At 35.2% G+C, this 12,540-nt stretch overlaps 1 protein-coding gene across 8 annotated transcripts in view; it reads left to right on the top strand.

Moving 5' to 3' along the window:
• The window catches only part of TBC1D32 (TBC1 domain family member 32), a 261,800-nt gene that overhangs the window by 21,802 nt on the left and 227,458 nt on the right, over positions 1-12,540 (top strand). For 7 of the 8 annotated variants that reach the window (XM_024248559.3, XM_054558087.2, XM_054558092.2 and 4 more), the window contains 6 exons: positions 2,401-2,469; positions 5,048-5,173; positions 8,318-8,396; positions 8,525-8,628; positions 8,724-8,785; positions 9,388-9,532. In XM_024248559.3, coding sequence (XP_024104327.3) covers positions 2,401-2,469; positions 5,048-5,173; positions 8,318-8,396; positions 8,525-8,628; positions 8,724-8,785; positions 9,388-9,532 — 585 coding nt within the window. The remainder of the gene's footprint in view (positions 1-2,400; positions 2,470-5,047; positions 5,174-8,317; positions 8,397-8,524; positions 8,629-8,723; positions 8,786-9,387; positions 9,533-12,540) is intronic. The other variant, XM_054558089.2, reaches the window with a different exon arrangement.

Raw genomic sequence — 12,540 nt, 5'->3', positions numbered from 1 at the left:
CAGGCATGGTAGTTCATCCCTGTAATCCCAGCACTTTGGGAGAGCAAGGCAGGAGGATTGCTTGAGACCAGTCTGGGCAACATAGAGACAAGGTCTCTACACACACACACACACATACACACACACACACACACCACCTTAGCTTGGCATGGCATGGTGTGCCTGTATTCCCAGTGATGAGGAGCCGAGGCAGGAGGATTGCTTTGTTACGGGAAAAGTGATCTCGACCCAGAACTCAAGAGGGAGTTCTTGGATTTTGTGCAGGAAGGAATTCAAGGCAAGTTGCAGAGTGCAGTGAGAGGAGATAGTTTATTGAAAGCTACTCAGTTACAGAGTAGGGAGTCCTCAGAAAGCAGTGGAGAAACGCACTATCTTTCTTATAAGCTTTTCTTATATCGTCTATGTAAAGACTAAACTAAGCTGTGTCTACATGCAAGTGGGCTGACAGCATGGCACAATTTATTATTCTCTTGATTTAAAGAAAACTATCCTTGACATTTTAGCATGTAAGTACATCAAAGTATAACTATAATTATCTTGATAGCATATATTGCTATGTGTACTGAGACATCTGGACTTTCTGTTGTAGGAATTTGCCTTTCAGGAATTGCCAAGCTGGTTCCTTAGCTGTAAACATCTTAGGACCATGGATTGTGACTGGCGAGGAATGTGCCTTGTTAGTCTCAAGTTGGAGTTGACTTTAAAATCAGGTCACTGTGGCTCTCCTAGGCTCCTGCTTCCCTAATTGCATGAGCCCAGGAGTTCGAGGCCATGTTGAACTATGATTATACTACTGCTGTCCAGCCTGGGCTGCAGCAAGACACCATCTTAAAAAAAGAACTAATAGACTTTTTTTATTCTTAATGTAGCACTTAAAAAAAATTAAGTTCTGGGATACATGTGCAGAACATGCAGGTTAGTTACATAGGTATACATGTGCCATGGTGATTTGTTGTACCTATCAACCCATCATCTAGGTTTTAAGCCCTGCATGCATTTGGTATTTGTCCTAATGCTCTCCCTCCCCTTGCCCCTCACTCGCTGACAGGCCCCAGTGTGTAATGTTCCCCTCTCTGTGTCCATGTGTTCTCATTGTTCAACTCCCACTTATGAGTGAGAACATGTGGTGTTTGGTTTTCTGTTCCAAGACAGATGATGGTTTCCAGCTTCATCCATGTCCCTGCAAAGGACATTAACTCATCCTTTTTTATGGCTGCATAGTATTCCATGGTGTATGTGTGCTGCATTTTCTTTATCCAGCCTATCATTGATAGGCATTTAGGTTGGTTCCAAGTCTTTGCTGTTGTGAACAGTGCCACAATAAACATACGTGTGCATGGGATTGCTGGGTCAAATGGTATTTCTGGTTCTAGATCCTTGAGGAATAGCCACGCTGTCTTCCACAATGGTTGAACTAATTACACTCCCACCAACACTGTAAAAGCATTCCTATTTCTCCACAGCCTTGCCAGAATCTGTTGTTTCCTTACTTTTTTTTTTTTTTTTTTTTTTGAGGTGGAGTCTCACTCAGTTGCCAGGCTGGAGTGCAGTGGCGCGATTTTGGCTCACTGAAACCTCCATCTCCTGGTTCAAGTGATTCTCCTGCCTCAGCCTCCCGAGTAGCTGGGACTACAGGCACATGCCACCATGCCAGGTAAATTTTGTATTTTTAGTAGAGACAGGGTTTCACCATGTTGGCCAGGGTGGTCTAGATCTCTTGACCTCGTGATCTGCCCGCCTTGGACTCCCAAAGTACTGGGATTACAGGTGTGAGCCACCGCGCCCGGCCTACTATTATAATTTTTATTTTCAGATGATGTTTTAGATATTATGCATGTTTAAATTGCCTTTGGTAGGAAAAAGACCCTTTCTTTCTCCAAAATGTCTTATAATCTACTATGAACTTTTTTATAGATGGAAGTTTTTACTTCAGGAGTTTTTTCACCAGAGAACTATGGAGAAAGGCTAAAGAAAAGTATAGGAAAGAAAGAGAACAAAACAGTCCAAACAGCACTGTAGCTGTGCCTAGGGTACTATTGGTAGCTTTTTTTTTTTTTACTTATTTGTTTTATTTATCTGTCTGTTTTATTCATCTCACATTTCTGAGTATGCAGCATTTTGGCTTTGTGTCTTTTGAGTCTTATAATGTTATATATATTTTAATTGCTTGGCAAATAATAGTTTTCATATACATGAAGGTACACTGTTCTACTGGGACATTCAGTTCCCATTTAAAAGCCTTGGGAAGAAAAATTCTAAGTTGCTGCCAAATCAAAATAGATCATCTCCTTCTCTTGTCTGGATTGTGTTTTGTGCTTGGAATTATATTGAAAAAATGACTTATAGCAATATTTCTAAAAGCCTTCTAAATAAATGAATGTCCTGTCAATTGTGTTACAGAGTTACAAATTTTGTCAAGGAAAATTACAATTGATTTTAGACCAGTTGGATCCTGGGCAACCTAAAGAGGTAAGTTTCAAGGACAGCTGTCAAGTTCATGCAGATAACATATGTTTACAATATATGAGATTACAATCAGCAGCAACCAGGTTGTTTCCCTTGAGGCTAAGCCTTTATTATTATGGGCAATCCTGGACTGATATCCCTGGTAAACTTTCAAGTCCAAATGAAAAGTCACAGAGTAAAGGAGGCTTTCCTTAGAGAATTGTCATGGTTTGGAAGAGGAAAATTTATCTTCAGCATCAATTTCAAAGGGATAAAGTTATAGGCAGTTGTCCCCCAAACTGTTCTTTCACTGTTGTTTTATATGTAACATTGTAGTTAGTCATTTCTTAAGAAAAAAGATTTTTAATTCTTTTTTTACTTTCAGAAAATGTGAACAGCTTTTAAAAATAATTATTTTTAATGGTCAAATAAAAATCGTGTATATTCGTCTTGTACAACATGTTTTGAAATATGTATACACTGAGGAATGGCTAAGTTGAGCTGTTCTAACATGCATTGCCTCACATACTTATCATTTTTGTGGTGAGAACATTTAAAATCTACTCTCTTAGCAGTTTTCAAGAATCAAACATTGTTATTAACATAGTCATCATGTCATCATGTTATACAGTAGATCCTTGAATTTACTTCTCCTAACTGAAATTTTGTATCCTTTGACCAGCAGTTACCCATGCCTTCCCTAACTATCTGAGCAATTTTGACCCATTTGTTTATTTTTTAGAAAAATTATATTTATAGGGAGGGTCTTACTCTGTCACCGAGGCTGAAGCACAGTGGCGCAATCATGAATCACTGCAGCCTCTACCTCTCCAGGCTCAGGTGATTTTCCCACCTCAGCCTTCTAAGTAGCTGTGACTACAGACGCATGCCACTGCACCTGGTGAAATTTTGTATTTTTTGTACAGATGGGGTTTTGTCAAGTCACTTAGGAAGATCTCAAAATACTGTGCTCAAGTGATCCACCTCCCTTGGCCTCCCAAAGTGCTGGGATTATAAGTGTGAGCCACTGTGCCTGGCCAGAAAAAGGATTTTTAAGAGAAGCAATTATATTGAATTGTGTCTGTTTATATTTTAAGAGATTGTACAAATCACTGTTTATGAAGATTATTTCATTTGAAACTCAGCATGAAATAGAAAATATGATAGGATTTGTGAGGATTTTTTTTTTTTTTTTTTTTTTTTTAACCTAAGCCTTTTTATGTATTGGTATGCCTATCTTGCCATTTGGTCTCGATTTTTAAAATTATTTTTCTCAAACTATTAAATTTAAACTAAGTGAATAGTTGTGATTTACTCCTACTGAAATTTTTTAAAAACTCATAGAGAAGAATAATTTTTTTCTTCTCAGCATTTTGCATTATGATTTATTTTCTGGGTTCATAGTAAATAATAACATCTTTCAAAAAATATCGGAAATGAGTTTTAAATTTTATATGATAAAAATCCTGTTGCCTTCAATTTAAATGGATGATTTGGAAACTATACTTGTTTAGAAACCTACATTTTGCTTCTGCAAGTAGTAAATTCTTAATGGGATTTTTTCCTAAAAATTTCCTGAAATGGAAAAATTACTTAACATTGTAAATGAATTCCTAATCTTAAATCTCTCAATATTTCCCTTACTGCCTATCACAAATAAAGTTATATTGAGGAGTTCTTTCATATGAATATATAAACAGTTTCAAATATATGTATATTCTTTGTCTATTTTGTCTAAAAGTTGGGCCCTGGTTCAGAGTGTCTGATTTGCTGAGGTTTTGGCTCCTGTCTCTTAAGCCTCACCTTTTTAATGACTAGGCTTTAGTTGTTTCAGTTGGGAAATGACCAGATTTTGAGGATGAGGCTGGAATTAGTGTGTTATTATTCACGACTTGGATATTGAGTGGGAGAAAAGCTTTGTTCCATTCTTCATTGGAGTGAAACTATTCTCTACTACTTTCCCTTGGGTCATACTGTTTTGAGTGAATTCTGATTGCATTTTGAGAAGACTGATTAAGAATAAGCTTTCTATGAAAATACAGAAATACAATTTTGCATCCTACTGCTGAAAGAGTTACTTTTTTTTCTACCTAAGTAGTCAGAAGGCCAGAAAATATGGTATAGCAGAAAAAACAAGTTGAAACTGATTGTTTTGTGAGAATTGTTCATATATCCTAGAATGGAAATGCTTTTCCAGTGGCATATCTGGGCAACGTTTTGAAATTAAAGCCCTCAAACTGTAGGAACGGCCTAGAATAGGGAAAGCCTGTAGGACAAGGCCACTGGAAAATGTTGCATTGGTGATTCTGATTCAACTACCATTCTTCCTCCTGTTCCTCTTAGACATGATACCTAAAATCTGCTACCACATTTAGTATTTTAATTTTTGCTTTACACAAACAGCAACTGTTTTTTTTCCTCTGCTTAGCACTTAGTTTAAAAAATGATTTCTCAAGAGTTTTTTAATATAAAGGCATCTGATAAATGACTCTTTATAAATTATCCAGACTTTGCCTTTTAGTAGTTTGTTAAATATTGTTTTGGAAAAGTGGCATTATTTTAGTGACTGAATGTTAATAAAAGTCTTTTAAAAAAATTGTAGGTGAGATATGAAGCCTTGCAAACATTATGTTCAGCTCCTCCATCTGATGTCCTGAACTGTGAAAATTGGACTACTCTCTGCGAAAAACTGACAGTGTCTCTTTCAGATCCTGATCCTGTGTTTAGTGTAAGAAAATGGTTATAGAAATATTAAAAATAATTTGTTTTCCCACCATTCTGGAAATACATAGAATATGATAGTTATGATAGTTTTCTTTTCTTTTCTTTTTTTTTTTTTTTGTTTTTTTGAGACCGAGTTTCACTCTTTTTGCCCAGGCTGGAGTGCACTGGTGCTACCTCGGCTCACTTTAACCTCTGCCTCCCAGGTTCAAGTGATTCTCCTGCCTCAGCCTCCTGAGTAGCTGGGATTATAGGCATGCCACCACCAAGCCTGGCTAATTTTTGTATTTTTAGCAGAGATGGGGTTTGACCATGTTGGCCGGGCTGGTCTTGAACTCCTGACCTCAGGTGATCCGCCCACCTTGGCCTTCCAAAGTCCTGAGATTACAGGCATGAGCCACTGTGTCTGGCCGATAGTTTTCTTTAACAGTAGCTCACACGTTTATGGAACTTCAGTTTCAGCTTTCTAATTGTCAAAATTTTTCTTAACAAAATTTTGTGATTAGATTCAAAATATGGTCATATTTCATTGCCAAATAATACACTGCTACCTTGTGCATTTTATCTTGTAAAGGAATATCCTAGTATTTTATTTTTGTTTTGTTTTGTTTTTTGAGACAGGGTCTTGCTCTGTCACTCAGGCTAGAGTGTAGTGGCATGATCACGGCTCACTTCAGCCTCAACCTCCCAAACTCAAGTGACCTTCCCACCTCAGTCTCCCAAGTAGCTGGGTATTATAGGCATGCACTACCATGCCTGGCTGATTTTTGTATTTTTTGTAGAGATGGGGCCTCACCACATTGCCCAGGCTGGTCTTGAACTCCTGGGCTCAAGCGATCCTCCAGCCTCAGCCTCCCAAAGTGCTGGGATTACAGGCTTGAGCCACCACGCCTGGCTGTGTCATTGCTTTTGAATGATGCTGTTTTATGATACTCTCAAATTAAAAAAAAATTTTTTTAAAAAGGATTCATGATATATGAAAATTTGAACAAAAAATGATGAATTATGGTTTATTCAAAAGGGCTTATAAACATTTTCCTCATGTATTTAAGTGTTTACTTAGAGATTGCTTAACTGCTTAAAGAAAGAAGCTAGAAAACTAATGCTGAGATTTTAGAAAATAATTTGAGGTGAATCATAAAGCAAATATAGAAAGTTTCTAAAATTGTAAAATTATGAAGTCAGTAGATATGATTTTATTTAAAAATTGGTTTGCATATGACTTTTTAGGAACAGTTATTATATGATGAAAAGTAAGCTTTACATTAACAAGTGCAGTAATTCTACAGGTAGTATCAATGATGGGAATGAAAAGAAAACCCCTGATTATCCAAGAATTGCATTTTAAACACAAATTGGATTTCCTTATAGAGGATCTTTTCTTCCTAATTGATATATCGGTGAAGATAGTTTTGGCTTGAAAATTGATATGATGTTTGGCATAGAATTTAAGGCATTAGCAGAAGAGTTACATTTTGCTCTTTGTTCAGCAAATATATATTGAGTATCTACAGTGTGCATCATTCTCGTTTAGACACTGGGAACACACCATGGACAGAACACAAAATCTTCGCCCTCAGAGAACTTAGATTTCAGTAGATAACACAGAAAATAAATAAATAGTTATAGAAAAATATAAGGTATCGCAATATGTTTGTCTATTTAAAATCAGTCTACCGTCTACCATTGATGAAGATATGATTATACTGGTAAACAGAAGTGGTTTGGGAATCACTGTTTGTAATTCTTATAAAGGGAAGAAGGTGTTTACCTAATACTTGGATGCAGTTCAACCTTGTTAACACCAGAGGGTATTGTAGACTTCTGCAACAGCTCAATGATCCAAGAACTTCAAGGTGAAAAAATATGTCTCAGAGTTATCTTTAACATTTCATGCTCTCTGACAGATGCAATTATAAATTTCTGTGTATTTTTTCTTTTACTTAATAAATACAGAATAGTAGCCGAATAAGTTTCCTTTATTTTATAAATTATGAAATAACTTTATAAAATAGCAAATTCTAGCCATTTTAAATTATTATGCAGCAAGGTTCAGTTTTATTACTTATGCTAATAAAATTGGAAGCAATTATTATATAGGAGAGATGGTAATAAAATTAGTCATTTTGAAGTAGGAAACAAGACATGGAGTTTTTTTTCATTTTAAATTTGTGCTTGATCCAAATTCTTTTTGAGTTCAATTCTATTTCTTCATCTCCTCCTCTAAAGGACTCTTAAATGCAACTGAGTGAAGCCTATAGGGTTGAAAAGTATGACAGATACCTATCACTTGCTGCAACTATAAAAATAGACTTCCCAAAGTATTTAATATCCTTTGTTCAGCAGGAATTTCTTGGGGCTATTAGAAGATACTTTTAGTAACTTGGGGAACTATTTCTTGTAAGTGGATTATCTAAACTGGTATCAACAGTGTTATTAATTTCCCCCCCCAGATTAGACTATTTAAGGCAATTTTATGTTTTTATTTAATGGAAAGTTGAATTTCACTATTAGGATTAATCTCATCATGCTATTAATAAAGTAGGTATAATTAAAGGGATAATAATAGCTACCATTTTAAAGTAACTCTTAGTGCCAGGCATTATGCTAACTACGTCTGTTGCCACTTTTAACTTATTTACCTTCTAATGGTTTCTATTTTAGAGTTTTAATAATGTAAAAATTTAAACATAGAGTAATTTTGGGAATAGGCAAAATTATTAGAAATAATTCTAAATCTCTAATTACTGAAGCTACCCATGTAAGCAATTAAAAATGATGAATTTTGGTTTTGGAAATACGGGGTGTTAAAAAAATTTAGTACTGCCTACTCTGTTCCTTTGTTTGACGCCTTTACATTGTCTCCTCTATGAAACCTCACCTTACCCCCTCCTCACCATGTCAGTATATACTATGACCGGATTGTGCAGTAATATCTTTCTGTTATTAGATTCACATATTAGTTTTGGTCAGTTTTAATTTTTGCTGACACAGAGTGTGCCCTTTTTATATAAGTACATTCTGACTCTGGTTTCTGAATGGTTTATTTGTATTTATTTTATTTTCTGAGTTTTTACTGTGTGAAAAATATTTCATCTCTATTCTATTCTTGTAAGATCTTAGATGCAAATTTTCTGTCTCATTTCCGTAGGACCGGATTTTAAAATTCTGTGCACAGACATTTTCACTTTCTCCATTACATATGACCAAGGAAATTTATACAAGCTTAGGTATGTTTATGAAAACATTTAAAAATGTTTTTTGTCATTTGCATGTACTTAAGAATGGATAGGAAATAACTTTTTTCAGAAAGCACTGTAAATGAATGATGTAATTTTATATTTTCCCTTTTTTTCAGCTAAGTATTTGGAGTCATACTTTCTTTCTAGGGAAAATCATATTCCTACTCTTTCAGCTGGTGTAGATATAACTAATCCTAATATGACTCGCTTACTTAAAAAGGTATCCATTTACTAGAATATGCTTTCATTTTTATTTATTTAGTTTTATATTTGAGGATGCTAATTTTTTGAGAACTATTGTGCACTGCTTTGTAGGTTCGTCTTCTAAATGAATATCAGAAAGAAGCTCCATCTTTCTGGATTCGTCATCCAGAGAAGTAAGTCCCCTCCCAATGTATGCCAGCATAAAACCTAGCAGTGTTACCGCCCCATATACATTTCAGACAGAAAGAGTAAAGACAGTCTTAATGGACTTATATGATTGGGAAGGGATTAATAAAATTTTTCTTTTTCTTTTTCTTAAGCTTGTCATGTTTTATACTTAGCTATGTGAATTACTGTATACAGGTACCACGTTACATCATTTATCACAAGGTAAAAAGAAAATGTAGCACTAGTTTTTTTTTTTTAACGTATCAGTGATTTGAAGGTCTGCATTAGGTTCTTATTGGTCTTTACTATTGCATTTTGGACAAGTTCCTTAAATATTCTTTAAACTTTTTCCTTTCAGCTCTAAAATTTATACTAAGTTGTAAGATAATCTGTGAGTCTAAAAAGGAAAGTTAAATTCACAGATCCAGTGTTGAAGTAGAAAGAACCTGTTGTTAAAGCAGAAACATTGAGTATGAATCCTACCTGTCATTTACTGAAATAGAAAAAATGTTTCTGAAGATTATATGCTACTTTATCATTCCATGAATATAAAGTATAGCACCAGAACTATATATGTAATTGCATTTCTTTTTTCCCAAACTTTAAGGCATATGGAAGAAATTGTGGAGAGTACTTTGTCCTTATTAACAGTTAAACATGATCAAAGCCATGTTGTCTCACAAAAGATTTTGGATCCGATCTACTTTTTTGCATTAGTTGATACCAAGGCTGTGTGGTTCAAAAAGTGGATGGTAAGGAAAAATAGAATATTTTTATACCTTTTAGTGCATTGCTATATCATTTTAATAAATAATGTTTGAATATTTACTGTGTGCTAAGAGTTCTAATCACTTCTACATGTGTTAACTCATTGATTTCTTATAAAACTTTACGAGGTTGGTGGTATTAATACCTCCATTTTTCAGATGCAGTAACTGAGATATGGAGAAGTTAACTTGCCCAAGATTTTTTACCTATTAAGTGGCAGAGCCAGAATAGGATTTTAAGTGGTATTTCATTTGAATCTAAGCTGAATGACCTATTCAAAAACCTATTTTCTCTTTAGTGTGAAAGCTTCAAAAATTTTAAGCAAATGTGGTAGAACATAAGGATTCAATATGTATTTTTTTTCGGGCTTAGGAGATATTTCTGAAAGTATTCTTTCATTTGCCTTCCTCCTGAACCTGAAGTTTGGGGAATGTGTTTAATACCTGAACCTGGCAATTTCTTATGAAGCTGGAACTGAAACTAATAGTAAGAGTAGAGAGATCTTTATACTGTTACTTCCCTCAACCTCTGTTGACTAAGAGCGGTCTGTGTTTGTCAATAGCAGCAACAGGACTGGCTTTTATGCTCACATTGTTTTCTCTCTCAATCTGTACTGGGCACCTAGGTACTATATTTCTTGCACTTGAGAAGAGAGGGGCTGGGGCATTCATTTACTCTTCAGCACAGTTTGGATGTTATCTGGCGATGGTGCTTTGTGCCTTTTGCTAAGTTGTATGATAAATGCCCAATTAACCAGAACACAATTCTGTCTCTAGTGGTTAGCCCTTACCTGGCCTGTCTAGTATGTGATTAATGTTTACTCAATTAAATTAAATTAATTTAAAATGAACCCTTTGTTCCTCACATCTAACAGTTAAATTTTTTTCTTGATTATCAAATTATATCATTATTTGAGAAAATATGCAAAATATGTAAAAGCTTAAATAAAATTAAATTTTTCTAATTATACAATACAGGGATAACAACTGTTAAGATTTTGTTTCATGTAGATATGTTATATATACTTTTATATTTATCTATTTAGGTCATCTTTTTTTAACAAAATCAGTCATATTTTACTAACTTTGTAATTAACTTTTTGTCATTTGACATTCTTATTGCTGGGAGTTGATTCTTAAGAGAACGGGGTACAAATTTATTTAAAAATCACATTCTGAAGTGTGTTCTAGTATACATGAAAATTCATTACATCCTCCTATAATTTTTGCATCTAAGGCAGGAGTTGTCAAACTTTTTATGTAAAGAGCCAGACCATAAATATTTTTGGCGTTGTGGGCCTACAGTCCCTATTGTAGCTGTTCAACCCAATTGTTGTAGCTCCAGAGCATTTATACATAATAGGTAAATGAATGGACTTGACTGTTCCAGTGAATTTTTTTTGCAAAATTGGGTCTAGGCAGAATTTGATCTGAGGGCTGTAGTTTGCTGACCCTGGTCTAAGATATACTATGAGGATTTCTTTTCAGAACATGGTCAATATTAAAAATAGTTTAATACTATATCAACTTATTTCTCTTATTAAGTTGGAAAAAGGATTAATAGTTTTTGAAAACATTTTAAGCTACAAGGTTTAACACTCAAGGTTTTGATTAACCTTCGGTTAACCAAAACACAATTTAATCAATGTTTAATTAAAAATTCTATTCCCGGCCAGGCACGGTGCGTCACGCCTGTAATCCCAGCACTTTGGGAGGCCAAGGTGGGCAGATCACTTGAGGTTGGGAGTTTGAGACCAGCTTGGCCAACATAGCAAAACCTCATCTCTATTTAAAAAGCAAAAAAAGGAAAAAAAAGAAAAACAATACAAAAATCCTCTATTCCCTAGAATTCTGAAAAAGTTTTGACTTATATTATTCTGTTTAATATTTTTATTTTTTAAAAAAATTTTTTTATTATGCTTTAAGTTCTAGGGTACATGTGCAGAACATGCAGGTTTGTTGGTAGGTATACAAGTGCCATGGTGGTTTGCTGTACCCATCAACCCGTCATCTACATTAGGTATTTTTCCTAATGCTATCCCTCCCCTAGCACCCCACCGCCAAAGAGGCCCTGGTATGTGGTGTTCCCCTCCCTGTGTCCATGTGTTCTCATTGCTCAACTCCCACTTATGAGTGAGAACATGCTGTGTTTGGTTTTCTGTTCTTCTGAAAGTTTGCTGAGAATGATGGTTTCCAGCATCATCCATGTCCCTGCAAAGGACATGAACTCATCCTTTTTTATGGCTGCATAATATTCCATGGTGTATATGTGCCATATTTTCTTTATCCAGTCTATCACTGGGCATTTGGGTTGGTTCCAAGTCTATTACGCTATTGTGAACACTGCTGCAATAAACATATGTGTGCCTGTGTCTTTATAGTAGAATGATTTATAATCCTTTGGATATATACCCAGTAATGGGATTGCTGGGTCAAATGGTATTTCTAGTTCTAGATCCTTGAGGAATTGCCACACTGTCTTCCACAATGGTTGAACTAATTTACACTCCCACCGAAAGTGTAAAAGTGTTCCCATTTCTCCACATCCTCTCCAGCACCTGTTGTTTCCTGACCTTTTGATGATCGCCATTCTAACTGATGTGAGATGGTATCTCATTGTGGTTTTGATTTGCATTTCTCCAGTGACAGTGATGATGAGCATTTTTTCATGTGTCTGTTGGCTGCATAAATGTCTTCTTTTGAGAAGTGTCTGTTCATCTCCTTTGCCCCCTTTTTGATGGGGTTGTTTGTTTTTTTCTTCTAAATCTGTTTAAGTTCTTTGTAGATTCTGGATATTAGCCCTTTGTCAGATGAATAGATTGCAAAAATTTTCTCCCATTCCATAGGCTGCCTGTTTACTCTGATGATAGTTTGTTTTGCTGTGCAGAAGCTCTTTAGTTTAATCAGGTCCCATTTGTCAATTTTGGCTTTTGTTGCCATTGCTTTTGGTGTTTTAGTCATGAAGTCTTTGCCCAAGCCTATATCCCGAATGG

Source organism: Pongo abelii, chromosome 5 (genome assembly GCF_028885655.2).
Source record: "Pongo abelii isolate AG06213 chromosome 5, NHGRI_mPonAbe1-v2.0_pri, whole genome shotgun sequence".
Lineage (NCBI taxonomy): Eukaryota > Metazoa > Chordata > Mammalia > Primates > Hominidae > Pongo > Pongo abelii.
Note: the sequence above shows the minus strand (reverse complement) of the source record. Positions and strands in the feature narration are given on the sequence as shown.